This window comes from Mixophyes fleayi, chromosome 7 (assembly GCF_038048845.1).
Source record: "Mixophyes fleayi isolate aMixFle1 chromosome 7, aMixFle1.hap1, whole genome shotgun sequence".
Classification (NCBI taxonomy): Eukaryota; Metazoa; Chordata; class Amphibia; order Anura; family Limnodynastidae; genus Mixophyes; species Mixophyes fleayi.
In genome coordinates, this window is record NC_134408.1 from 47,952,294 (window position 1) to 47,980,023 (window position 27,730).

The 27,730-nt window shown below is 38.9% G+C and overlaps 1 protein-coding gene across 2 annotated transcripts in view; it reads right to left on the reverse strand.

The window, feature by feature from the left end:
* Nucleotides 1-23,391: 23,391 nt before the first annotated feature.
* The window catches only part of PARN (poly(A)-specific ribonuclease), an 83,116-nt gene continuing 78,777 nt past the window's right edge, over nucleotides 23,392-27,730 (reverse strand). For both annotated transcript variants that reach the window (XM_075179788.1, XM_075179789.1), the window contains 2 exons: nucleotides 25,746-25,924; nucleotides 23,392-24,464 (listed from right to left, as the gene is read on the reverse strand). In XM_075179788.1, the coding sequence (XP_075035889.1) occupies nucleotides 24,412-24,464; nucleotides 25,746-25,924 (232 nt within the window). In that variant the 3' untranslated portion in view covers nucleotides 23,392-24,411. The remainder of the gene's footprint in view (nucleotides 24,465-25,745; nucleotides 25,925-27,730) is intronic.

Sequence of the window (27,730 nt, forward strand, 5' to 3'; positions counted from 1 at the left end):
GCATTTTTTTGGTCTAAAATAACCTAATTTAGTGCTCCACAAGTTTCTTGGATAAGTGAGGTAATTCTAAAGCGAATACATTAAGAAAAAAACAGTTTAATCCCTGGTAGGCTGTCCTTAATTCTAACACTTGCCTGCAAATTATACAGACAAACCTGGTTGTCTTCCCCTCCATCTTTGACTATTGGCAATGTAGCCATCATCTTTTGGTGTATATTACACCCTCCACTTTTAGTTAAATAGAAAAAAAGCAGCCAGCGTAGACTGAACAATATAAAAGTAAATGGGCAAAGGCAGTTTGGTATCTGTCTGCATCAGACCCCCTCTCCACTAGGAGTAAAATAGAAAACTATTCAGCTGTTATAGACTGTAGAACATAAATAGAAATTGAGAGACAATTTGGTATCTGTCTGCATCATCCTCATCAACATCATCATTAGCGCCCTCGTCGCTTACACAAATCTCCCCCTCATCCTCTTCTAATTCCAAAGTGGCATCGTCAATTGGTGTATCATCGGCTACACTCGGGCTGTTAAGGCACACATCAGCAGAACTGCTGAAAGGGCCCTTCTTTATGGGTACACAAACAGAATGCTCACGATTACACATACCACTGGTGGATGGACTCTCCACAGGGATTGGTGTTATTTCTGATTCAGAGCATACATTATCCTCTAATGCCTTACTGTTTTCTTGCAGCTAAGCTGTCACACGTAACAGTAGTTGTGCACCACTTTTAGACTCCAAATTACTTGGGCTTGCTTGGTCGCGAGTGACCGTACAAGAAGAAGGCTCAGTAACATTTTTTGATCTGCCACTAATAGAGAAAGGCGAAGGTCTCATTCTTTCTTTGCCACTGCTTGTGTAGAATGGCATGTTGGCAATTTTTTTTTATCGGTAGTTAACTTTTTCTCAGTTACACTTCAATTTTGGTGTGTGTTTTTTTACCTGATTTAAACAGGACTATGTACTTTTACATAGGCTTTACCAGATGATGTACTGGGAACACTACCATCAGGACTGGTGCCAGCACATACTTGCTGATCCTGCTCATATGTGGACTGCTTTGAATCCATTTTAATGATCCCAAAGCACTTGTAGTTCAAAATATTCAATAGATACTGCTGCTAGATATGACTTTTTACAACCAGAAAAATGATTGTTTCACACTGGGGAATATGGGACACCCCAAAGCACTTGTAGGGCAAAAAATTTTAAAAAAAATGCCTCCTCTATCCTCCTCTCTTCCTGCTCTAACAATTGCCAATAGAATTGGTAGCAGAATTTCAATAATAATTTAAAGAATAAGGAATAGACTTATTGCTCTGTCCCTGCTCATATACCGCCTGTGTCCTAACCCTGCTCTCTCCCTCTGTCAAATGGTGATGGATTGCTATGGAGGCGGGTATTTATGCATTTTCAAATATCGCGAGAACCGAGCTCCGAGATCCGGCAACGTCACAATGACGTTTTGCCTTGATTTAGATTCCGAACGGGCAGGAGAGTACCGAGCCGAGCAGGCTCGGTACTCGGATAGGCAAAGTTCGGGCGGGTTCGGATCTCGGGGATCCGAGCCCGCCCATCTCTACCCAGAAGTCACCTTGAATTGTCAGATTTATTTGTTACAATTTTGTAATACTTGATCATCTTACATAATAATGCCTGCTCACATGCTATTAAAGATGTGTCTCTGATTTTTATTAAGATAAAGAATAATGCACTAATAATGAAGGCTAGAGGGCCGTCCAAACGGTACCTAAAGCATATCAGGTTGCCCATCACTGCGCCAGACCGTTTCCTGCACTCTGATTGGTGGATATTGACTGTCAGAGTAACAGAAGTGGGTAAAAGTTGGAAGAGCCCAATAAGTAGGCCAGTCCAACAGTCTGCTGAGAGTTCAGTTATTGGATGTGTGTTTTTGATTAGCAACACAAACACCCATTGACTAATACCTGCTTACTGTGACTAATACAGCACAGCTCTAGTTAAGGCCCTGCCCCAAAGATGCCAAAGTATATCCCCTCTACCAGGACCACCATTACTGTACACCTTATCTGCAGCATTGCTGTTCCCAGATTACATAAACTGGAACATGTCATACACACATGCAACACAAATCAGTTTCATGGGTATAATTACTAAACTGCGGGTTTGAAAAAGTGAAGATGTTGCCTAAAGTAACCAATCAGATTCTAGCTGTAATTTTGTACAATATACTAAATAAATGATAACTAGAATCTGATTAGTTGCTATTGACATCTACACTTTTTAAAACCCGCAGTTTAGTAAATATACCTCCCAGAACACTGCTCCTTTTCATTGCTAAATTAATGAACTGCATCCGTAATACGGCCACCTTATTGAGTGTCGTTTGCATTATTCCATCATCCAAACCACTGCAGCTGGGTCCCCTTGAAACGTGGATTTTAAAAAAAAAATTATACTACTATATTGTACAATCTATATTAGAGACCTTTGTTTAATGCAGTGATGGGCAATCCGATACACTTCAAGGGCTCATATGCAGCCTTCCAGCCTTCAAAAGGGCTGCACATTAGCCTTACATTTCAAAATGAAAAAAAATGAGCTTAGCATGTCACTCATCCCAAAATGCCCCCACACGACCACAGATGTACTTTAAAACTCCCCCACATGTAGCTCAGACCTGCCTACATGCACCCATATGCCTCTTACACCTCATCACATGCCCCCCAGACCATGCCACATGCCCATCAGACCTCCCCCACTTTTATTTACGTCTACAGTTGGAGCCCGCAGAGGAAGGAAGGAAAGCGCACTGCACTCCCTCCTCCTCCTACTTTGGTATGCTGAAAGTTGGCTGCTCTTGTTCAATCTTATTCTCTGCTTTAGAAGAAGAGAATAATTCAGATAGAGAGCAGCCGACTGGGGGGTTGCATGTTAAGGCTCGCTGTGTCATCTGTTGCCCACCACTGGTTTAATCATTCTGAGGCTTCAGTAAAACAGTAAAGACAGTTTTTTCTGATAGTGATAGTTTTTGCCTCAGACATACTACCACCAGTGAGTTTGCAGACATTTTTAATGACCACCATAAGTCTACTTAGAAGAGATGTGACTGGAGAAATTAAATAGATATGTACTGGTTTCTCCAAATTCCTTTGGTAATTCCTCTGCTATGTCACGGGGGGTCATGTAGAAAAAACTGATTCATCTTATTCCCCTGCCTGATTAAAAACATTTTCTGTAGGTGGGTCTTGCTTTGAATTCATGCTTAGGAATTGAAGAAAACCACATTAAAAATAATGTATACCAGCATGAAATAGCACATTCAGTCATGAAGCCAAGAATTAATGACTTCAGTCAAGATGACTAAGGGAAATTAAGAACCGTCTGACAGGCCTTCATTCTGATAAAAAGGTTCCTTTATGATGTCATCTGAGCAGATACCACAAACTTGTATTTCTGCTGAGGTGATAAGGTCAGCACTTCCTGCTTGTCTGCATGATATCATTGACTATAAACAATCACCCCACTCTAATAAAATAAAAAGCAAATTTTGCAGTTTTTTCTATATGCACTAAAAAATAAGTTGGGTTAATGAGAATAATACAATAAGAGTTTTACAAAAACAGAATATATTCACAGTCTCATAGCTATTTGATCCAGAATAATCCCACAGAACCAAAAAGTGAGGGAAATGTCTAAGCGTGCGTTATTGTTTCTGAATGAGTGTCTGATTAAACTGGATTCCGTTAGTGAACTTGCGACTCTTCCAACTTATGCGAGACTCCATGTGTTGCTCTTAGACATTGTTGACACTATCATGGTATTATGTGGTCATGTAACTGTAAAAAGAATGAGCGCAGAATAGTGCAGCAGAACAGGATCACAAGGCGATGTAAGCTGTAGAGAAAATACTCAGAATTGTAATGAGTACTTGTGTATCAGATGCACTAGGTACTGTATCGCCCAAGCCTCGAGTCTTGGCAAATCATAATATCATGTCAAATATCAGTTTAAAACAATGTGGCTGTTCAGTAAAAGATGATTGTGTATATATCTATTCATATCTATCTGTCTATCTATATATTATACATGCACAAATCGCTATGGGCATTTCTGTGGCTTACAATGAGTTACAGGAAATCTCTCTTATGAATCACTGTTGCTCCAGTACTGAATTCACCCATTTACATGAAAGGCAGCCAACCACTTCTAATCCAAGAAAGTTTCCAAGAACCATTAGTGTTGCCTTAATAACTGATAGCCTCTTCACAATGGTCAAAGGGAATGTACATGCGGCTCCCTGAACCTCAGCCTTGATTCATGTGAGTCAGCCATTAATGTCAATGTGACTCAAAACAACTAGACATCGCGCAATTCAGTCTGGGGATTTGCTGCAGAAATCACATAAGTAATTAACAGTGATATCTATAGTATGTAGCTTAATAGTACTTTAAAAAGGAAAAATAAATAATATTTTATGATTCGATTTAAATTAAAAAAAAAAGCCTAATGAGGAACAAAAATATACAGGGGTCTATTTACTAAGCTGTAATGAGCTTCTCCAAAGAATGGCTATCGCAGCTGTTCTTTTAATTTATTAAGGAATTAAAGCAATCAGTGAGTTTTAGTGATATCAGGTTTACAGTGATACAAAATGATTCGTACTGCCATCCACTGCCCACCAATGTTAAATAGACCCCATAGAGTGAGTATAATATATATATTATGCTGGGATGTGGGCTTAAATGTTATGATCAAATCTAAACTAATATATCATTTTTTCATTTTGCTAGATACACACAAATGTACAGTGGTAAGGATAAAGCACCTGTCTTTATGTTTTACATACAAATGGAGCATCGGAGCCACATGATTCAGCCTTCTTACCTTTAAAAGGGCCCCACATTACCCTTAATCACAGTAATAAGTTAAAACAATATATTAAATCAAAGAAAGACTCTTGTCTGTAAAAACATATCAGCAGGCAATTTAAAAGCTGAGAATTAAAGATATAAACCTGCTCTCTGTATATCCCATATTATGTATGGTACCAGCTGCGTGGCAATATAAATGACCATATATGTATACTAAACAAAAATACAGTAGTTGTCAGCGCTTATCAATTACACTGCATATCTGTGTGTATCTAGCAAAATGAAGTCGAGGTATTAGTTCATATTTTGATCAAAACATTTAAGCCTGCAACCCAGCGTCAAGGACACCTCAAGTATTAAAAGCTATAACAAATAAATTGGAAAATAAACCAGGAAGGAGCTGGGAGCAGCTGGTGAAGGCCACCTGCAGCATTATATATATATATTACACACACAGTGTGTGTGTTTTTTGACACTTCCGGGTTCTGAGACGTCAGCTTTTTCCAGAGGACCTCTTGAAAAAGCAGGCGGCGAAATGTACGTTGGGGGCGTAATGACGCCATTGTTGACGTCGCAGGACCCGGACGTGTCGGCCGCAAGTAGCCATGTAGTTGCAATAGTCGGCTAACAATAAGATGTCAATGTGGTTATCTATTCACGATTCATAAGCGATACAGCATTATTTCATTAAGGGCTCACGTATATAAACACACAGAGCTGGCGTCAATATTTGAACAAGTATACGGACATATGGCGTTGGTGTCAGTATCTAAATGAGTATAATATCGGATCATTTGTGAGATCATTTAAGATCTATGTAGCAGCAACAAACTTAGAATCTACTATCCAAGGAAACACAAGTTACACATGATGTTTTGATCATCAATGTGGCTGTCTACTCGTAATGCAAAAGTGATATTAAAAGTGCTAGTACGCAAATATTGTATAGCCTAGGAGATTATTTGGGGTTCACATAGTGGCAATGATCCCATAATTAATAACCTAGGGAAATGACAACCGGCGGTATTCGCTTCCGCGACTACGAAAAATCCGACATCGACAACACCTGCAAGAAAACAACGATTTAATGAAAAAACTACATGAATATTGACAGACTTACCTTCAAAACAACTCTGCAGATATCCGATGGAGGCAGAAGGACGACAGGACCTCCTCCTGACTGGCCAGCTCTCTGGCACCACTGTCTGAAGTCACTGCGACCTCAATGAATTAAAATTTAAATGTCCGGACCACGCAGGTTAACTGCTTAAACTGTTAACCTGCCTCTTAGAGCTATTTGCTTATATTATCATAGATATTTAATGAACACTGAAGGGTTCTGTTGTTTTTAACGTTCACAATTTATTCTCTTTCACACAATACTTTATATTATTTTTAATATTTCCGCAACATTTAATCTCTGTAATAAAGGCGAATTTGCCAAATAATGAGAAAAGACATGCTGGTTATGGAAAAATTATTTTATTGGTATAATATGTATTAGTAGACTGGAGTGCTTTTTCCTTATATTTTTGAGTTTCACCTCTGGTCTTTTTGTCAAGTATTGTTGTGGATCTTCCGGCTTCTGACCCTGGCTTGCCTGACCTTCCTCCTGTCTGATCCTGTACCTCCAGTTACCCGTCGTGCATGATATCCAGCATCTCCAGCTTCCCTGCTAAACCTGGTATCCTGCTTCATCTGCTAAACCTGGTAATCCAGGTGACCTGCTTCATCTGCTAAACCTGGTAATACTGGTATTTTGCTACATCTTTTAAACCTGGTAATCCTATTATCCTGCTTTATCTGCCAAACCTGGTAATCCTGGTAACCTGGCTGCTGTTTCTGTGGATTTATGCTAGCTGTTTAACCATTGACTGCACCTAGTTATACCTGTGTTATCCTTGTTTGTGATAAAGACATTCTATCTTCAAGTTCTCTCTGTAGTTCGCACACTGGGAATCGTTAACACTCCCACATGTAAGTGATATATACTCCCAATTATCTATAAACATTTACAGCTATAAGCAAAATAAGAGCTAACACACACACCGCTCTTATAAGAGCAATCCCCCAACCTATTCACTGAGCTGCAGCTGTGGACAAATTTGTTGGTACCCTTCCATGAAAATAGAAGAACCCATTTATTCCTCTGAAATAACTTAAAACTGACAAAAGTAATTGACAGCCATCATTGTTTATTCCATATTTAATAGAAATCAGACTTTTCATTTGAATTTTGATTCAACAGAATATTTGAAATAATAAAACAAATGAAAATGGCATGGACAAAAATGATGGGCCCCTTAACCTAATAATTTGTTGCACAACCTTTAGCAGAAATCACTGGAATCTAGCAATTTCTGCAACTCTCAATGAGACTTCTCAACCTGAACAGCTACTTGAAAAAACTGTTACAGTTGTCTCATGTTTATGTGTCCCTTCTCCAGACTGCATATTTCAGCACTTTCCATAGATGTTCGATAGGATTTAGATTGAGACTCATAATCCTGTTGGAGGTTAGAGAACCCATGACTGAGACAGAGCTTTCTCACATTGGGCAGTATGTTTTGCTCCAGAATGCCTTGATAGTCTTGAAATTTGAGAGCTGCTGTAACTTGCCAAAAAGCTCCAGTTTTGACGCATCTGTCCAAAGGACATTCTCCCAGAAGCATTGTGGCATGTCAATATGTATTTTTCATTCCAGTTTGTGTTTTTTATGTTGTTCTTTCAATAGTGGAGTCCTCCTGGGTCTTCTTTCATAGAGCCCTCTATGGTTCAAAAAGCGTTGGATGACACTGATGTACCTTGACCTTAGAGTTCAGCTTGCATCTCTTTGGATGTTTTCCTTGGTTCTTTTTACCATTACAGTCCCATGAACTTTTAACTTCTTAATATTTGCAACTGTAGTCAAAGGAACATCACGGTTGTTGGAGATGGTCTTATAGCCTTTACCTTTAACATGTTTGTCTATAATTTTCTTCTTGATCTCCTCAGAAAACTCTCTCCTTTGTTTTCTTTTGTGCATGTTCAGTTTGGTGCATACAATGATACTAAACAGCAGAGTGACTACATTTATTCATTTAACTAGGCTGAATGACTGATTAGAAGAGTGAAAACATGTGTGATGATAAATGAAGAAAGCAATTAGTTTAAAATATCACTATAATCCTTTTCTAATGGGTACCAACAGATCTGTCCAGCCCATTTTACAATACCTTTGTAGAATAAGCAATAATTTAGCTCTTGTCACTGCTCCTTTGCCTTATTCTATGACATACCAAAGGCATGCAGGTATACAAGAGACAAAAGCTTTTAATTTCGTCATTTTTCAGGAGGCATGAAGCATTGTTTCAATGAACAACAGATTTGTCGATGTTTGTGTAAACATTCAAAACTACTGACCTTTATCTCATCCTAGAAACCTCCCCTATAAAAGTACCAATAAGTGCACTAAGGGAGATGAGTGAGATCACAAAAGTAAGCACCCCCTCTATTCCTTATTTCCCTCCCTCCACATTTTGTTTCATCTTTTTGCACAGAACAAAGAACCTCCACTGGTGTAAGCCTCTGGAAAGACAAACCTCATCTCCAAAATCAACAAACACCGCAAGGAAACATATAATCATCATCATATTGCACCAAGAAACCACTACTATATTCTAAAAACCAGGATCGGCACACTTACCACTCCTACAACTCCTTTTTTTGCAGCAATAGAATCAATCCCACCCTTGGATTAAAGTTCAACTCATTTTGGTTAACATGACCCTGTGAGGAAGATGCATTGAAAGAAGGGTGGGGCGCATATTTTTTTTTTTTAAAAAAATTAAAATATTTTTAATTGTATGTGGTTACTGCTGCTGTTAAGATGTTATGAAATGGGGAGCCTTCAATGCATATACTCAGGTTTGTTTGTGTACGGCATTTGGCGCACCAACTGAGAACCTTCCCACCTGCAGACAGGAAGAGACTGCAACATATGGACCATGGAAAAAGGTCAGTCTCAATGTAATGTGGGTGGGGGCGGGGATGATTAATTAAATGGTAGGGTGAGGAATATTTAGATGGTGAGAGCTATTTAATTGAATAGTGCTGTACAGGTGGTAGCTATTTAATTTAATGGTGGATCATTATTTATTTATTTATATAGCACCACAGATTCCATGGCGCCGGATAGAGAAGCAAGTAACAAAATAGATGAGGTAATACTCATAAGTAGCAGAGATGAGGGCGAGTAATGCTATAGGGACTCATACAGAGTGCAGCAAAAGACATGACCGTATGTACAAAGGAGTCAGACAGTAGACAAACATGGGACAATAGGCAGAGAGGACCCTGCCCATGAGAGCTTACATTCTAGAGGGAGTGGTGGTAAGAGACAGTGACCAACTGGAAGAAAATGGAGATGGCAGGCAACGGAAGAGGAGATTATGTATAAGATGGTTAGGAGGTGGTAGGATAGGCAAGCTTGAAAATGTGAGTCTTGAGTCAGCGTTTGAAGGATTGAAGGTTGGGAGAGATTTGAGTTAGGTGGGGTAGGGAGTTCCAAAGTTTGGGGGCAGCACGGCAGAAGTCTTGGAGGCAAGCATGGGAGGAGGTAAAGGGAGGGGATTTGAGGCGTAGGTCAGAGGTAAAGCGGAGTGGCTGGAAGGGTATGTACCTCAAGACAAGGTCAGAGATGTAAGGTAAGATGTTAGTAAGGGCTTTGTAGGTGAGGGTAAGGAGCTTGAACTGAATTGGATAGGGAGTCAATAAAGGGATTTATGGAAAGGAGCAGCGGAAGATGAGCAATGGGAGAAGATGAGCCTAGCTGCAGAATTCTGGATGGATTAAAGGTCAGAAAAGTGAGAGACAGGAAAGTCAGTGAGGAGATGGCAATAGTCGTGGCAGCAGAAGAATTGGCAAGTTCGTCCACTAACTCTAGTATCCTCCAAAAATTTGCTTTCAGAGTCTGAGTCCCAGCCTAGAGTCGGAACAGGACTGTTAATTTTATTAAAAGATGGTGAAATGCCCATGAAGCCGGTAACCAAGGTTTGTGGTTTGTGATTGTTCTTTTTATTTTTTGAAGATATAGGCTGACCAATGGAAGCAACAGACATCGATGACTTGTGAATAAGCTTAGGTGCAGAAACACAGGCTGGAATGGAAACAGAAGAACTATGACCAGGAAACTCAACTATTGATGGAGAGTACTTCTTGCACACAGTGTTAACAAAGTCCATGGTATTATGGATAATGGGGTTATCGGAATTTAAAAGGGAGAAGGCCCAGGTCTGTGGCTCCCCTCTAAAACTCATGATCATAGAACCCACTTGGTTAAATTGGCTGGCAAAGTAATCTGGCGAGTCTTGAAACAGTTTCATGGAAAGCTGAAGAACTGAAATAAACTGTTTGATGTCTCCATCAAAGAAGACTGGAGGAGGATCTGATGACTTGGAAGAGGCATCTGGGCATTCTGGCTCACTAGGAAACTCTGGGGAGTGTTCAACTTGAGCAGCAGTCTCTGGAGAATCCCTCACTGGGACGTCAGAGCATAAGTCCCCGACTGGGACGTCAGAGCAGGAGTCCCCCACTGGGACGTCAGAGCAGGAGTCCCCCACTGGGACGTCAGAGCAGGAGTCCCCCACTGGGACGTCAGAGCAGGAGTCCCCCACTGGGACAGCAAGCTGGGCACATTGGATGGATTGCCCAAACTGAGCACACCACTCGGACTGGACAGCACTATGGGGAGCCGCAGAGCAGACAGCACTGTGAGGAGCCGCAGAGCAGACAGCACTGTGAGGAGCCGCAGAGCAGACAGCACTGTGAGGAGCCGCAGAGCAGACAGCACTGTGAGGAGCCGCATGGACTGGCAACTCGGAACAGGGCCCTCTCTGGAGCGGACTGTAAGGGCAGGAGGGAAGTGAAGGGAACAGGAGCCAGACTGGAAAGGGTCAAGAAGAGAATGGGAAGAGAGAAAGTTGGCAAGACGATTGAAGATAAGTTATTTGCTTTCGTTTGCATCTAAAATTCTCGGAGAGATATGGGGTGATAGTTTGAGAAAGAGAATGGATAAAGGGAGATGTGACAGGATGGACCGCCTATGCCACCCTGTCTGTTGTTGCTGGGAACCGGCTGGGCTTACTTTTCCACCGTTCCCTTTCGTTATCCCAAATGCAACCTCTTGCCGCAGTAGGAAGGGCTTATAATGCTGCCACCACTGGACTCCTATACCGGCATCCAGACCGGGTTTCTTTTGCATAACTGACGCTGCTAGCGTGTCTCGTTGCTGGTGTACCTGGGCTGGTAACTCCGGACCTCTTACTATGGATCCGCGTTGCTGTGAATGGATCCCCCCTGGCCTATCACATGGACCAGGGCTGCTGGGTAGCAGGCAGAGCAGCGGTACTGAAAACGCTTGGGTCCAAAACCTCAGAGACAGCCGGAGGACGGATTAGATTTAGGGTCTAATCTGTAGATCACAGGAATACAACGATAATTCCAAGCAGGTCTTTGAAGCAAGATGTTTATTTGTTCTCACACACTGGTGGAAGATACCAGTGTGATCAGGTCAGATGAAAAATCAGAACACTACTTACAGCTCATCTTTTATACAGTTCAGAAATAGTCTATTTTTAGAATCAGGAAGTACCCTGCTTCCCAAAACATAGATTTACATGCATTTCAAGGCTAACAAAATTTACACTTATCTATGAAAATTCTAGAAACGCTGTGATGTCCTACACCTGGTTTTCAAATGCAGAGAAACCAGGAGCCAGTCTTAATTAAAAGTTCCTGCCTTCAATGTTGGACTTTCACACATCAAAAGATCTAATTAACATGTGGCCTTTCATCAGACCATTCGGAATACATATTCACACAGAACAACAAAAACCAAAAACAAGCTAGTTTCCCACATCACAATACACAAGAGGCTTTGTAAACACAGACTCATTGTATTAGATATATACATCAGAAATAGGCATATCCTATAGCAAGGTTAAACAGAAAAAACAACTTTTCTACCCTGGTCTCAGAGATAACTTAATATCTCACAATATACACACACACACCACACACACAATATCAAAATAAGTGCACGCGCAATTACATAAATAAGTGCCCTGCGCTATTTGTTTTAAATAAAGTTTTACCAAAAGTTATTTAATAGTAATCCAGTCACAGGAGGGTTTCTTGAGAATAGAGGTGATAAGAGCATGCTTGAAAGACAAGTAGAGGATACCAGTTGAGAATTAGAGGTTAAGGAGGAAGATGAAGTAGTGATAGAGGGGGATCAGTGTCAGGAGGCAAATCTGTTGAGAACAGATATCATTTGGATTGCACCAAAGTTATCATCAAGAAATTGGGAGGAAGGGCCATGGGGATGATATATGACAGTAACACAAAGGTGGAGAGGGGAGAAGAGGCGGATGGAGTGAACTTCAAAGGTTGACAAGGAAAGAAGGGTTTAAAAGGGGAAAGCTAGGAGAGAGTAGGGCACCTACACTACCTCCCCGTCATTTCCCAGGATGGGGAGTGTGGGAGGAGAGACCCCGTGGGAGAGTGCAGCAGAGGATGTAGTATCAGAGGGGGGAGATCCATGTTTCAGTAAGGGCCAAGAGACCAAAGGAATAAGAGAAAAGGGATCATGAATGGGAGTAAGCTTATTGTAAACAATCTTACAATCCAGAGTGTACAGGACAGGGAAAGCGAAGTGAGAGGAAGGATGGGAATAAGGGTGGTGGAACTGGATGTCCAGGGGGGACAATGTGATATATGGTGCAGAGGGGACCAACAGTGTATAGAGGAGTAAACTTGGGCATGTAATACGGAGTAATGATGTGGAGTAATGAGTGGAAGTGTTGAATAGAGTGTAATAAGAAGCAGGAGATGTAGTAATTGAGTCCTTGCAGAGTTATGAAATAGGAGAGTGGGCCAAAGTACAGTCCAAATCCAGGTCAAACTCAGTTTCAACTCTTCGTGCTTGTGATGGCAGGCAAAGCCTTGAGCAGACTTGAAAATACAATGATTAGATAGAGGACTCTGGAACAGCTGTTCCAGGGGGAGGATGGCTGAGCAATTCGTATGGCAGGCAGATTAACAGAGGGTATGTTGCAAGGAAATAAATTGATAGATAAAATAACATTTCTTGAGGTGAAATGGAGATAAGATCAGAGTGGGGCGGTGCCGATTTTGAGTCAGAACTTTGTTCATACTACAAGGAAAATTAGGAGCTATGTCCCACTTCACACTGCTCTGGTCATGAAGGGGGAGCCGTGTATATATATAACAGAAGTGCATGTAACATTGCCCATGTATTTGAAAGGAATGGATAGTGACTGGAGACCGGAATAGCACTGTCTAAAAATTATAACCACACCCCTTACATGCTGGCCATGTCCACTCTAATGTAGAGTGGAAACCCAGTCCACAAATTCTGCATTTGCCCCTGAGGTCCATCATATTTTAGGTAGTGTAAATTTCTGAAATCCAGCAGGGAGATAATTCAGTAAGTGTGCATTGATAGGTGTTGTGCAATTTTGTTTTAGTATATCAGTTTTTGCTAAATAATGTTTTCTATTTCAGAACCTCTGGCAATATAGAAAAGGACTCCTAATCTGAAGAGAAGGCAGTGGTCGTCACAGATCATCAGACTCAAGAGGAAGCTCAAAGTCCTGCACTGCCAATTACCTCCTCTTTTAGGATAAGGCTTCATGGGGTGTTAGACAAAAACCCTCACTAGCCAAAAACACAAAATTAATTGGTGTTCCCACATCCACAAATGGTTTTGAAACCTGAATATGAACTGCCATGAGCACCAAAACTGAGGATGACAAAAATATAGGAGCTGCCCAAAATTCTATTAAAACAATAAAATAAAAAAATAATTTGTAGTTCTAAAACTTTAAATCACTTTAAAGCAGCATCTTTATGCAGGCACTTGCCATCTTAAGCACCAATGTAATTTGACAATTAGGTCATTTTCATAATTCCAATACTATGTTATCCACATATCCAATGAGGACTAGACCACTTTGTGATCTGGCTAGCAGATTCAAAAAAGAAAATGTAAACAAGGAAAACCTTTTGCCATTAGCCATATAACTAATAAAACAAAAATAACGTACTCCTCATTTGTGCACGAGTTTCATCTGCGTGTTACGGTTTCTTCCCAGAGTCCTAAATCATACTGGTAGATTTATTGGTTTCTGACAACAATGGCCCTACAGAATTTAGACTGCAAACTACATTGGTGTAGAGAATGATGTGAAAGATTAATAGTTCTCTTCAAAGCACTGTGTAATATGGCAGTGCTATATAAACAAAGGACAATAGTGAATATATCATGATGGAAGATATAGGTATTATAATAGGTTGCCATATAGTTACCAGCAAATGCCAATTCTCTTCTCCTTGACTAGGAAGTGGGCAGGATGTGGGAGAATAGCTTGCTCACATAATTTGGGAAACCAACCCGGAACTTGGAAGTCTCCCAGGCATTCCTGGGGAGAGTTGGCAAAAATGATGTATAGTGAATTGAAAAACCAGGTAAAGCCACAATCTTACATTAATATATACCAAGGCAGTGCATTACTGAGCTAAATATACATCAAATAACCGCTTGGATTACACTTAATAAAATATGTCCACCAAGTTCTTTCATTCCATTGCAGCAACTAGCTATGTTAGGTGGGAGGTGATTCTCTAAAAACCAAACAGTGCCTGATAGGCAGACTTGCTTTGCAGAAATGCATAACATGGATTGGATAATACATGCACAGGGTCAGTGACATCACAGCAAATCAGTTTGGGATTTTTAACCATTGTGAGAATCATCACGACAAGTCATAAAGATGTGGAAGTAGCTTTTGCTGTTGCTAGTGGAACTGGGAAGTAATACTTTACTTTTTAACATAGCTGCAGTAGAATATTAGGGTAACACTGAAGGATATATTTTACCTTACTTACCTTAGGACAAGTAGTTAATAAATGTGCAGTTAATTGATAGGGCCATTTAATATATTACATAGGAAAGTACTTATAAAAACTAATTGTGTGTTGCATGAACAGTTTGGGTCAGGAGAAAACAAGCGCATACTAATTCAGGATACCATAGAACATGTAAATGCACTTGTTAAGACAGCCACTGGCTCACCAGTACACAAGAATCAAATGCAGCGGCATGTAGACTCTTTCCCACTGACAGGGAGCCTGGAAGAACTCACCAAGTATGGACTAGGCTGATAACATGAGCCTGAGGCAGTTTCTCTGCCAGCTATTCCATTCCCACTGTACAATCCTCCTCATTGCTGATTAGACATTGTATGGGCCAATTAGATTGATCTATATGTAACATCACATGGTTGTTAAGCGCTCCCAACCAACGTGCCAGACTGGGAAGAGGTTTAACATTAATTAACCCTAGAGGATACAAAATGGCATTGTTTGCAAATGCTATTCAGCTGATTTTCAACAATCTCTGTCCAAATTATTTTCTAGTTTATTTATAAACGATTATAAATCATAAGCCTTCAGTATTTGTTTGATAAAACTTACAAAAAAAAAAAAAAAAAAAGTGTTTTTATATCCACTGTAGTTAAAATCTACACACCCTTATGACAATTGCAAATGTGATGTAAAGCCTAAACTCAAGAGACATTATGTTCTTTTTCTAATGTGGTCCTGCAATCAACAATGCTGAAATTAAAAATAAGTAGACATTTTTTTAGGGAAAATAAAAAACCTACAATACCCTAGTTGCATAAATCTGCACATCCCTAACATCTAATATTTGTAAGCATCTTTTGCTTGTATTATGGCAGAGTATTTTTGAAAAAGTATCTATGAAATTTGCACACCTGGTCTTTGCAGTTCTATCCTACTCATCCCTGCAAAAAAAAAAGTTTCAGGGTCCACCAAATTGTGAGGGGGATCTCCGGTGCAGAGCCATCTTAAGGTCAATCCACAGATTTGCAATGTGATTGAGGTCTGTGCTGTGACAGTCATTCCAAAACTTTGATCTTCCTTTCTTTGAAGCCATTCCTTAGTTGAGTTGAATGCAGGATTTGCCGTTGGTTGTGTTGTCTTTATGTCAAATATATTTTTTAGAATTAAAGCCCAAAAGTTCAACCTTGGTGTCATTAGACCATACAACATGTTTCCACATGATTTGGTGTGATGGAATTTTTTATTCGGATTTGTTTGCTAAATTTAGACGGGATGTTTTTTTGTTAAAAATGGCTTCCGTCTTCCTACAATACACCATAGGCTAAAAATTTGCAGAAAACGGAAGAGTGTCAAATCCAGGGAGTGATTAGTTCCCTACTGAAATTTCTCCTTGTCCTACCATCAGCTTTGAAGGGAGGTCCTGATCTTGGCAAAAGTGTGCAACATTTTCTCCACTTATTGATGATAGTCACTGTGTTCCATTTAATGCTTTTGAAATTTTATACCTCACTCCTGATTGGTATTACTCAACAATGAGAAGCCTGTCCAACCTGCGGCCCTCCAGGTGTTGTGAAACTACAAGCCCCAGCATGCTTTGCTGGTAGACAACCAGTTGATAGCTGGAAGGGCATGCTGGGACTTGTAGTTTCACAACATCTGGAGGGCCGCAGGTTGGACAAGCCTGCTGTAGATGCTTCATTCAGACCATGACAATCCCATTAGTATGTAAGCAAAAAAACTGCAGGGAAATCCTGCAGGAACAGCTGACCTTTATATGGGGTTAATCACTTTCATTGCTAGTAGGTGTACATTAACTGCCTCTGAACATGATTTTGAATGTGATTGGTTAACTTGAAAAGGTGTGTACACTTAAACAAAAAAAAAAAAAAACAAGCAACCTGGTTGCATATTTTCACTAATTGCCTATATTGAATATTGTTGGTTGCAAGGTCACATTAAAAAGGTGGATATGATCCCATGCCATGATTTATCTTGATTTCAGGCTTTTTTTTTAATCACAGAAACCTGCAATTTTAAAAAGGGTGTGTAGACTTTTTATATCCACTGTATGCGATATGACTATAAAATCTGCTGTATGCCCCTGCTTAGAAAACTGAAAAAATAAATAAATATTGTGAAAAATGGAACAGATGTTTCATGGATTGGCATAACAAAAGCTGTCAACATTAATTTACTACCTAACTATACTTATTTCATGTGGTCCTGATTTCTTTAATAAGTAGTAATATACAGATACTACAATCCCACTTAATCTCATTTAAAGCTTCACTCCCATGTAGGGCGAGACATCACCTTCTCAGGGCGTCATTCACCAGACCAGAGGATCCCAAACCTTTTCAGTTCAAGGCACCCTTAGGGTCTCCATAATTTTTTCAAGGCACCCCTAAGCCAAAATAATTACCAATTAATCCCCCGCCTTGCTTACCACTGGCCCTGGCTGAGGCACCCCAGGTATCCTAGGCACACAGTTTGGGAACCACTGTTAGAGACAGCCTTGACAGTGGTGAGAGAGGGCAGGGGTTGTGCGAAGGAGGAGCAATAGATAGATACGTACGTACGTACACACACTTTAAAGAGGTTAATTGAAATGTTCTGTGACTTGGTGGTAATTTAGCTTTGACATGGCAGAAAAAAATCCACATATTAATCAATCTACCCTCTTGCTCTACTACAGCATGAGGACGAGCTAGACCAAAATATTTTATGATGTTACTCAGCTTAGCTATGTCATATCTTGGCATCTACCTTACGACACTAATCAATTGGTAGAGATTGAAAGGACAGAATTAAAAACAGTCATCTGTTTTCAGGATGGAGAGGCTATCTCGATTCAACAATCAGATTGTTTTGAACACATTCATTCTCTGATTCATTACCAACTAAACATGATTTGATCAGCTCCCCTACTCTCGTGACCCCTTTGTTTCAAAATCCCAGATTCCCACCACGTCTAATTTCCTCCCAATTTTCTGCTTGGACGACACAGAAAACATCTTACTATATTTAATAAAATAGAAAGCGTCAATGATCTGTGTTCCCACTATTATATTCCTGAGATTGAATGGTTTAGAGACAGTTACAGAATGTCACTTTTACCTCCTTACAACTTAACTCTGGCTTCACAAACCTTTTAATATTTGAAAGAGTATGCATGTTCACAGGCTCACAAAAAGGAGTCATTTCAAGTATATCAAAATCTGACCCCAACTCCTTGGTACAACATAAAGATATAACCCAGTGGCAGACAGACGCTTAACATTAAAGAATAAGTCCATCTGGTAAATTTCTAGAAAAAGTTAATTTTGTACAACTATGAAAGAAGATTTATTAAAGCTAACCCAATACCTTGCATCCTATGTATGGTAGAAGATGTGGTCAAATACTGACCTTTAAACATATCTGGTGGCTCTTTGGAGATTAATTTATGGTTATTACATCCAACTGGTTTTACAAATATTCAAGCTATACAAACTGAACACACTTTCACTGACAGGTCTCAACATAGATTTGGATTTATGACCTTTTTAAATGGAAGATTAAAAACAAAAAAAAAACAACTATTGCTCACATTTATTGGTCAAGGCTATAGAGCAGTGTTGGCTAACCTATGACACTTTAGGTGTTGTGAAACTACAAGTTCCAGCATACCCTTTCAGCAATAAGCGGCTATATATTGGGAAAGCATGCTGGAACTTGTAGTTTCACAGGTTAGCCAACACTGCTATAGACCAACCTTTCCTTTTATGACTTTAAAAGATCCACTACAAAATGTTTCCTTTAAAAAAGACCTGACCTTAGGTTTCCATTATAATGCAGCATAAATGTATTTCCTCTATAAACCTTTATTATCATATTAAATTTCTACATAACTTATTTACGCAAAATAACCTACTAATAAACAAGTGAACAAATTTTATTGTGTTTTTAACATTTCACTAGAGAGAATCAGCTTAAAATGAACAGACAATATCTCCCTCTAGACTTATACATAAGCGTTAGTTTTACTTGTAATCATCTCAATCAAAAAGGGAACTTATTTCCTGTTAATAGTATTGCACACGGGTTTTTAACTCCTTTCAATTTCAGTGATTAATAAAGATAACTGATCCCAATAGCCTTAAATAGCAGCAGAATGATCAGACATGCATCCTTTACAAAGTCCACTACTGATGAAACGCGTTGTATATTGTACACTACATGAAAATTGCTCTCCTGCAGCCACCGTACTAACAGAAATTGTATGCACTCCAACAGTACCTGTGACCAGCAGTATCACCCCACAATTGCAGAAAATCCCAGAGGACCCGGGAGAAGACTCGAAGAAGGCAACTACATCTGTCAGAAAACACCTTAGAGAAAGTTGCAGTGTAAGATACAGTTCATTACTTTACATTTCACTGGAGCTTTCAAATGAACATATTCATCATATATAATCTCCAAAGAGCCTAAACATTTATACTCTAAAAATGTTTTAAATATATTTTTACATGGTGTTTTTACTATGGCTTTACACCTATGTCTCACTCACATTACATTGCATATTTATATTCTTTACATATTAAAGCGGAGTGAAATTTTAGTCACACTTAGCTTATTTAAACCTATCAATTGCGTATAGAGTTCAGCGCACTCTAATTTCTTGCACCTAATTCTACTTTGTTGATTCAAAGCGGCAAGAACACTCTGGAATGAGAGTGAGATTTCTAGAATAATAATTAAATATCCAACTTAACTCACAAAAATTTTGCTGAACCAGCCAATACCTAACCTAATCTAAATAAACAGTTGCAAATTAATCAATAGTTTGCTTTCAGTAGCTAGAGTAGTTTGAGCTTTAAAATAGAAGCATCCAAATTTGGCGATTGCATGAAAATGTGAAAAATCATGGATTGCCCATGGTCCAAGTGAATATTATTATTATTTTTTTTTTATTACTAACATTTGGATTGTATGTTTACACTCATATGTCAGTGCTACCTACAACTAACACAATCTAGTGCATTTAGTTTGTCAATACATATACTATATACCAAATTACAAGTAGAGACTATATAAAATATGGACCAACCTTACTAGATATTGCAATGACGAGGACATTGTGCACAATTGATGTGGAAAGTGGTTTCTGCAGATTAAGGGCTAGATTTACTAAGCTGCAGGTTTGAAAAAGTGGTGATGTTGCCTATAGCAACCAATCAGATTCTAGCTTTCATTTATTTAGTACCTTCTACAAAATGATAGGTAGAATCTGATTGGCTGCTATAGGCAACATCCCCACTTTTTCAAATCTGCAGCTTAGTAAATCTAGCCCTAAGTGTCACGGGTTGTGATCTTCCTCCAACCACATAAGTAGCACTCTATAATTTTCCCCTATGATAGACAGGACACAGGCTCATAGCTTTTAGAGCAGCACTAATGCAGTATTAGAAGCTCCTTCCTCCTCATTCCACCTCAAAAATCAAACATTTTTTCCTCAAAATTTATTTAAATCCCAATCATCGTTTTCTCAAAAAACAAACTGTGGTCATAACAAATACCACCGCATTGGCCATCACTGACAGCTGTGGCGATATCAGAAATAAAGCTATTGTAAATGGTGTAACAGTATATTCCACACAATGTATTTACAACATTGACATAGCCAAGCTAAACAGAATTCTAATGTATTGCTGACCAAGCATCCCAATTTTTGGCACACAAATGGTGTCCCCATTTGTAACAGATGCTACTTGAGTGGACAGTCATGATCTGGATTGTCACATATTTCCAGTTATGAACGCTGGTCGTAATGGGACCCCAGCATTCATTGTTTTGGACACAGAAGATGCTAGAAGACGCTGGCACCAAACTCTGTTTCCAACTGAGAGCTGTCAGAAGGGGAGCTACAAACCGTGCAGATGTTAACCGATGCTGACTGCATAGAAGAGAATTTCTGTGCTGCCATGTTAGAAATGAGAGTGCAGTTGGGATATGAATCCTGGGAGAAGCAGCACTGGAGCTACAAGCACCTTCTGCGGAATCCTTGCATGGGGCATCAACCGTTCTACTAGGCGATGTGAGTATGGATGACAAGCAGGGGCAGGCTGGGGAGCATCTGCCCCCCGGGGCAGTCCCATAGTGGGCTACCTTGGGCTGGGTCACCTGCATATTTTTTTTTCCTTTAAAATAGGCTGCTGAACCGAATCTTGCCTCCGGGCCACAATTTGCCATCCCTCCCCTGATGACAGGTATATCATATTTTGATGGAATCTAGTAATATTGAAATATCTTCCCCCACCTAAGCCTGTTAGGGTTATAACTATTAAAACAAACAGAGCACAAGATGTTGTACTGTTTATTTGTTCATATATAAAAAGAACAGATACTGAAAGCTACACAGAAAAAAAAATGACACTGTTTATACATACAGGAGAGAATACAGATAATTACAGGATTGATACTCCTTATGTATTGACAGTTGCAGTTTTAAAATAACCCTGCAGTTCATATAAAGCTCAACTTTGTTCCCAAAACATACATTCCAAACTAACACTTTCCTCCAAAATCAGTGATACACCGTTCAGTGTCTTCTTGCTCTCCTGGCAGGTATAAGGGTTGAAACCCTGTGAGGTAAATCCACTGCTGCCCTTTGTGGAACCTGATATAGCAGCATTTAAGATATGGAGTGCAAAGTCCTGCAGCCCACCAGCCTATCTTCATTGTGGAAAGGTTATAACCCCCTTTTTGTATTGTTAAGAACAAACACATATCTACTGTATTGCTCAACATGACCCTAAATATAGAAGTGGAAGGATTATCTCAGGATCCCCATTCAAATGGATTCCGTTTCCCTTTACACAGCTACATGAAAACCCTGCTCCTCATTCCAGTAGTTTTCACACTGGCAGGGAAAGGAGTCCTTTTCCAACTGGCCTATGTGTCACATTGTTTTTACACTCTTGGGGCTAGATTTACTAAGTTGCAGGTTTGAAAAAGTGGGGATGTTGCCTATAGCAACCAGATTCTTGCTGTCATTTTGTAGTAAGTACTAAATAAATGAAAGCTAGAATCTGATTGGTTGCTATAGGCAACATCCCCACTTTTTCAAACCTGCAGCTTAGTAAATTTAGCCCTTGGTCTTAGATAACCTCCTTATTCACATGATGCAGGTGTTTAACATGTCTGTTTCCAACCATTATTGTTTTCACACACTGGTATAAATAGAAAAAATGTGTACAGAATTCGACAGTAACAAATGCCGTTTCCTATTCTTAATACACTCAAATTTCAGATGCAATGTTCTTTACAGAAACTCACAACTGTCTACAGAGAGAAACCAGTTAGTATTTACCTTTGAACTTGAACATCTAAGAAATCCTGTCAATTAGGGATTTTAAATCTACAATCTACTTTGGCAGCCTATGGCAGTGGATCCCAAACTTTCTCAGTCCAAGGCACCCTTAGAGTCTCCATCCCCCCCCCCCCCCACCTCCCAAGCCAAAATAATTACTAAGTAGTTCCCCACCTTGTTTACCACCGGTCCTTGTTGCCCCACCCAGTTTGGGAACCACTGGCCTATGGGTTCGAGTTGGACATCTTCGTTTGCACTTTAGGGATATATACAAAACATGCTACAAATACTCTCCCTTTCATTGCATGTATTTAGAAAAGTCTATTAGCAGTAGGGATTGTTTGTGAAAGAATAATTAAAATCACAGGCACTCTAAATACACCATATCCATAAAGTACCGGGCATTCCACAGAGCAGTCTTTCTAGGCTGCTTTAGAAGAAAAAGTCAACACAAAAATATTGTTACTACGAAAGAAAATGGTCTTTAATTTCACTTTATGGAAATACACTAGGACTTTATATTTTTTATTATTTTTTATTTCCATAATACAAAAAAAGTTTCTGAAATAAATCTACTATTGCAGATCTATTCGGCTGGTGCCAGTTGCAACTCTGTTTTTGTATATATATATATATTTTTTAAACATGTTGATAGACAATTTTACAAAACATTATACAAATGAAAATGTGTTTAACGTTAAATATTTTCTTCATCAGCCCTGTACCTCACATGCACTCAAAAAATTAAAGTGACCTGAAAGATTGAATTCTAAAAGTCAGAACACTTAAAACACCAAAATTCATATTCGGTTTAGTGAAGAAAAAAAATGTTTTACAAGGCAATATTACAAAACAAAATAAACAAATGAGGCCACAGCTATACTGTTGACTTTCAGTGAGGCATACAACATGGCACAGGTATTCACTGCCAACCTACAGTAATCAGGAGTGATTTCATTAAACAATGCATATATTTATAGATGAAAAAGTGGGGTCCATGTGTAAAACCTATGTGATATCCAGTGACCAAAACACACTCACTTGAGATTCAAGTAAAAAAACAAAAAAACAAAGAAAAGCAAAATCACTAACAGAAAACAAATACTTCTATAGCAAGAGACAAAAATAAAACATTGACATTGTTACAGTTAAAATATTTTCCAGGAGATTAATAATGTATAAACAATATATGGACTATATAGGTTATCTGGACTACCCAGCTATAAAACTCCATATAAAATGTCCCTTTAGGGATTTTATTTTTTTTAAGCAAAGGCCAAAACCCAACATCTATAGCCTGAGTGAGTAAAGAAAATAATTGACTATGTAGGTCATTTACACAACTGGGTTTGTGGCATTAAAAACTCTGTAACGTGACAAATGTCATCATAGTTAGTTGTACCAGATAGGCTCAGCTGCTACCCATTTAACGCACATACCCACTAACACCATGCATTGGATCGCAGATGTTTGGTTTTGATCTAGCACAGTAATATTTAAAGCACCAATTTCCCATAGGTCAAAACCTATGACAAGAGGAATAGCAATTACATGGAAATTTTATTTCACATCGTTAGATTTTTTTTTTCTATGCCTAATTAAATAAGGTTTCAAGAAAAAACCAAAACAGATTTACAGATGAAAAGTACACTGTATGGGTATTAACCAGGAGGTTTGTTAGTATGAGGATAAAACCACTTGCACTATCTTACATGGATATTATATTGATGTTTAAACAATACAACAAAGTGCTATAACATAGCTATGTGACGGGACATGCTGCCATGTTTGGAGCAAGAAAATAATTGTTCCTTGATGCTTGAAATAAATACAATAAGTTTCTGCTATTCGCAAGTGGAATTCTTGTCCAAAGCAGTTGTTGATATTAAGCAAATCTACATTATGGTTCTTCTTGTAACAAAAAGGTGAAATTGTAGTCTTAAATTTGCATGTAGATTATATTATCTACAGATCAGCGATGAGACTTTGTAATAAATTAAGACATAATTCATTTATTCTACCTTCAGGCGGATTATTCCAACATAAATCTTGTTTATTTAGGTGTTCAATAAAAACAGGACTATAAATGAAAATCTACACCTTGCACAGTCAACTTTTTTTTTTAGTTGTGCTTCTCTTATCAAAGATGGAAAATTATATAGTCACTGGAAATTGATGTAAAGTATGATCTGCATAGAGACACGTCCATATCAAATGGAAAAATATGAAATAAAATATATGGCTTCCAAATCTTCACTTATGTGATCATGCCTGTTACCAGGTGTCTGGAACCTCAAAGAGGGGAGAGGATTCACTGTTACTGCATTCTGGAAAAAGAAGAAAACAAGATTTTATAGTCTGACACCAGCAACTGTAACTAGTCTGAATTCTAACAGGAAGGCCACAAGTAGGAGTCAATCTCAATGTTTGATGTATTTAATTTTCCCTATTTATGATCAGACCAAGCAATAATGTGTTTGGCTTGGTAAACAATCTTACATTTCCAATTTTGTGAAAGTTACCATATATAGTTTTATAGTTTTTTTGTTATGGAAGAATAGTAACAAATATCTTTGGTGAAGACTATCATTTTTAAAGCACTACAATGACGTATTGAAACAGGAAAATAACTTCTTGAAAATGGAAAGAACACTTCAAAAACTATTGCTGAAATCACTCGTCCTCACAAGACATTGCAGTGTCACTTTTAAAAAGTTAAAATCCGATATATTTATAGTTCACTTCAGTAACTCACAGATGGTGACTTTCCTTATACTATGTGTCATGGTTCATTATTATTAAGTATAAACATATCTTTGTTCTAATTTATTTACTGATGTGTACATGTTTGACATTCTTCAATAAAGAAATAAAAAAAAAAAGTTAAAATCCATCCTGTGTTAATCTTACAGCTTGTGTATGATCATAATCCAAGGAATAGTAAGTCTCAGGTCTCGTTCATTTTAAACTTGTTGAAATGGGGGAAGGGGTGTGCAGTGTAAAAATAAAGCCGACCAGCATTTGAGCGCTAGCTGCAAAAGCAGAATGCATTTTCCCTGCATTGAAAACTAAATAAACGCACCCTTTGCATTGCAACATAGTTTGTCCATGGGCAAATTTTGCTATTTTATGCCTAACTCTAGGTGAGGCCATTTGTGTTTTATACTGGTAGGATGCGGAGATCAAGTGAAATTAAGTTGAATCTGCATTTGTGCCATCAGCTATTCCCATCAGTTTAAATTGCGAGTGCTTGCATTTGTTTGGTGGCCTTTGGAGTTTGTAAGATATGAAACATTTAATTTATTTGTTACGTCATACATAATCTAATACCTGCAATAAAGAGCTTTTTTTTGTTTGTTTTTTTTAAAATCTGCAGATGCGAGTATGGCACTTTGATTTTTAACAACCTGTTTTCTAAAGCACAATAAAACAAAACTTGCGCAGTGTTTGCCATCACATTTTTAAAAATGATAATTCACATGAACATTCAAGTTATTGTCACGACTCAAACCCTGCTTCCATATAGCCGTTATATGACAGATAAAGTGCACATCCAAAACAGTTTATTCATAAAAGGAGAGTGGCTCAATGACATTCAAGACTCGTACCTGCCGGATCGGCATCTGTTTTCTGACGCTTGTGACTTTTTGTTTTCTTTTTTGGATCAGAGGCTCCTGGAGTGGATGTTGCTTCTCCTGCCTGGCCTTGCGCTTCCTCAATATCATCAGACATTGTTTCTTCTTGTATGGGGCTCATACTTCTCTTTGCAACAAGGCTTGATGCAAAACTGGAAGTAGACCGCAAAAATATGCGTTAGAAAGTGCTAGTACATTCATTTATCAAATTCACAAAGTCATTTGAGGTTGTTTCTCCACAGTCTGGAGCAAGAGGTGTAATGCTTGTAGTGGGTTACGAAAAGGCGATTAGTATGCAGCAATGTGTACTTTAAGCAAATATGTATCCCTTAAAGCCCAGTTTTGCAAGTCCACTTGTTACAAAAATGTGGTTACACAGTTTGGCCAAGCATAAGTCAAGTGATGAGCAAGTACAACTACTTTTACATCAACCGGTCTCAAACTGCTAGCCTGATACCCCATTCATACTGCACCAAAAAAACAGGTTTTTGCAGAGGCACGCTGAAAAACCCGGGTCTTGGTGCAGTATGAATAGTCCAACCACAAAATCCCGGGTCTAAAATCCCGGGATTTAGACCCGGGATTTTGCGAGGGGTAATTCCCGTGTTGGACCCCGCTCGCCTGCAGTATGAATGGTGCAACCCGTTTAATTCCCGGGTCTCACCATTCATACTGTAAAAAAAAATAAAAAAATTGGTAAGTAAAAAAAAAAAAAGTGAAAAAAAAGATTTTAATTACTAAAAAATACAAAACAAATGTTTACGTAACTTATTTTCAGCCAGCGGTATCTCCGGTGCGTTGCCGGCTGTCAGGGTGACCTCTGTGTACTAAAATGACGTCATTTCTAATGGACTAGAAATTACGTCATTTTAGTACCCAGAGGTCCCCCTGACAGCCGGCAACGCACCGGAGATACCGCTGGCTGAAAATAAGTTACGTAAACATTTGTTTTGTATTTTTTAGTAATTAAAATCTTTTTTTTCACTTTTTTTTTCTAAAACCCGGGTCGGGCAGGTGCTGTATGAACCCGCCCAACCCGGGAATCTTCTTATCTATACTGCCCTGTGCCCCGGCAATATCCCGGGTTAACAACCCGGGATATTGCCGGGGCGGCAGTATGAAAGTGGTATGAGTGAACCAAGTCGCTGCATAGCCAGAAGTACATGTACATTTCTCTATATAAGTATGCACAGTGGCACATTAATGTTCTGTTTAGCACATTGGCAATATAAGTATAAAAGACTTTGCAGGCTACGTCCCATCTGGCTGCAACCTGACCGGGAGTGTAAAGGGGGTGCTGGAATAAAGAGCACAGTACGGGGGGAGGGGGGCTACAATACTGGAATAAAATAGAGGCATCGAAAGTGCAATACAGTAATATTTACATTATTTAGAACTAGCAAGACTACCATTTTTGCTCCAGCTACTACTCTTATTTTAAAGTGCCAGCAATGTATATTTAAAATATAGTACTGTAACATTTCATCAGTAAGAAGAGAAAGATGGGCTAAAATAGCAAAGGTGAAATGTTTATATGCCAAACACTATCTGGTCTGTCCACAAATCTCCCTAACCAAAGCAATCCAGGCTGGGCGGCATCCCAACCATGCAAGCAGAATTTCAGGAATTATATCAGAATCACACAGGAGTTTTTAAAAAGCCATGTCTGAGTGTGACATTGAGGAATATATGGCTGGCATTTACCAAGGATGTTCTTGATATTCTGGTCACGCTCTGCAATCATTTTAATTGCCAGACCTGTTTGAATGGCGCAATAAATCCTGTTTTTCTACCATGGGATCTTTACATGTCTTGTGCAGTATATACTATATCGGAATTGCTTTCCAATATCATCATTTTCACAAGTAGATTATTTTCTAGTTTGGTTTTGTGTGTGTTGCACACTAAGCATTATTTGATTAAATGTACAAAAATAGTAAGTTATCGGATATCATAGA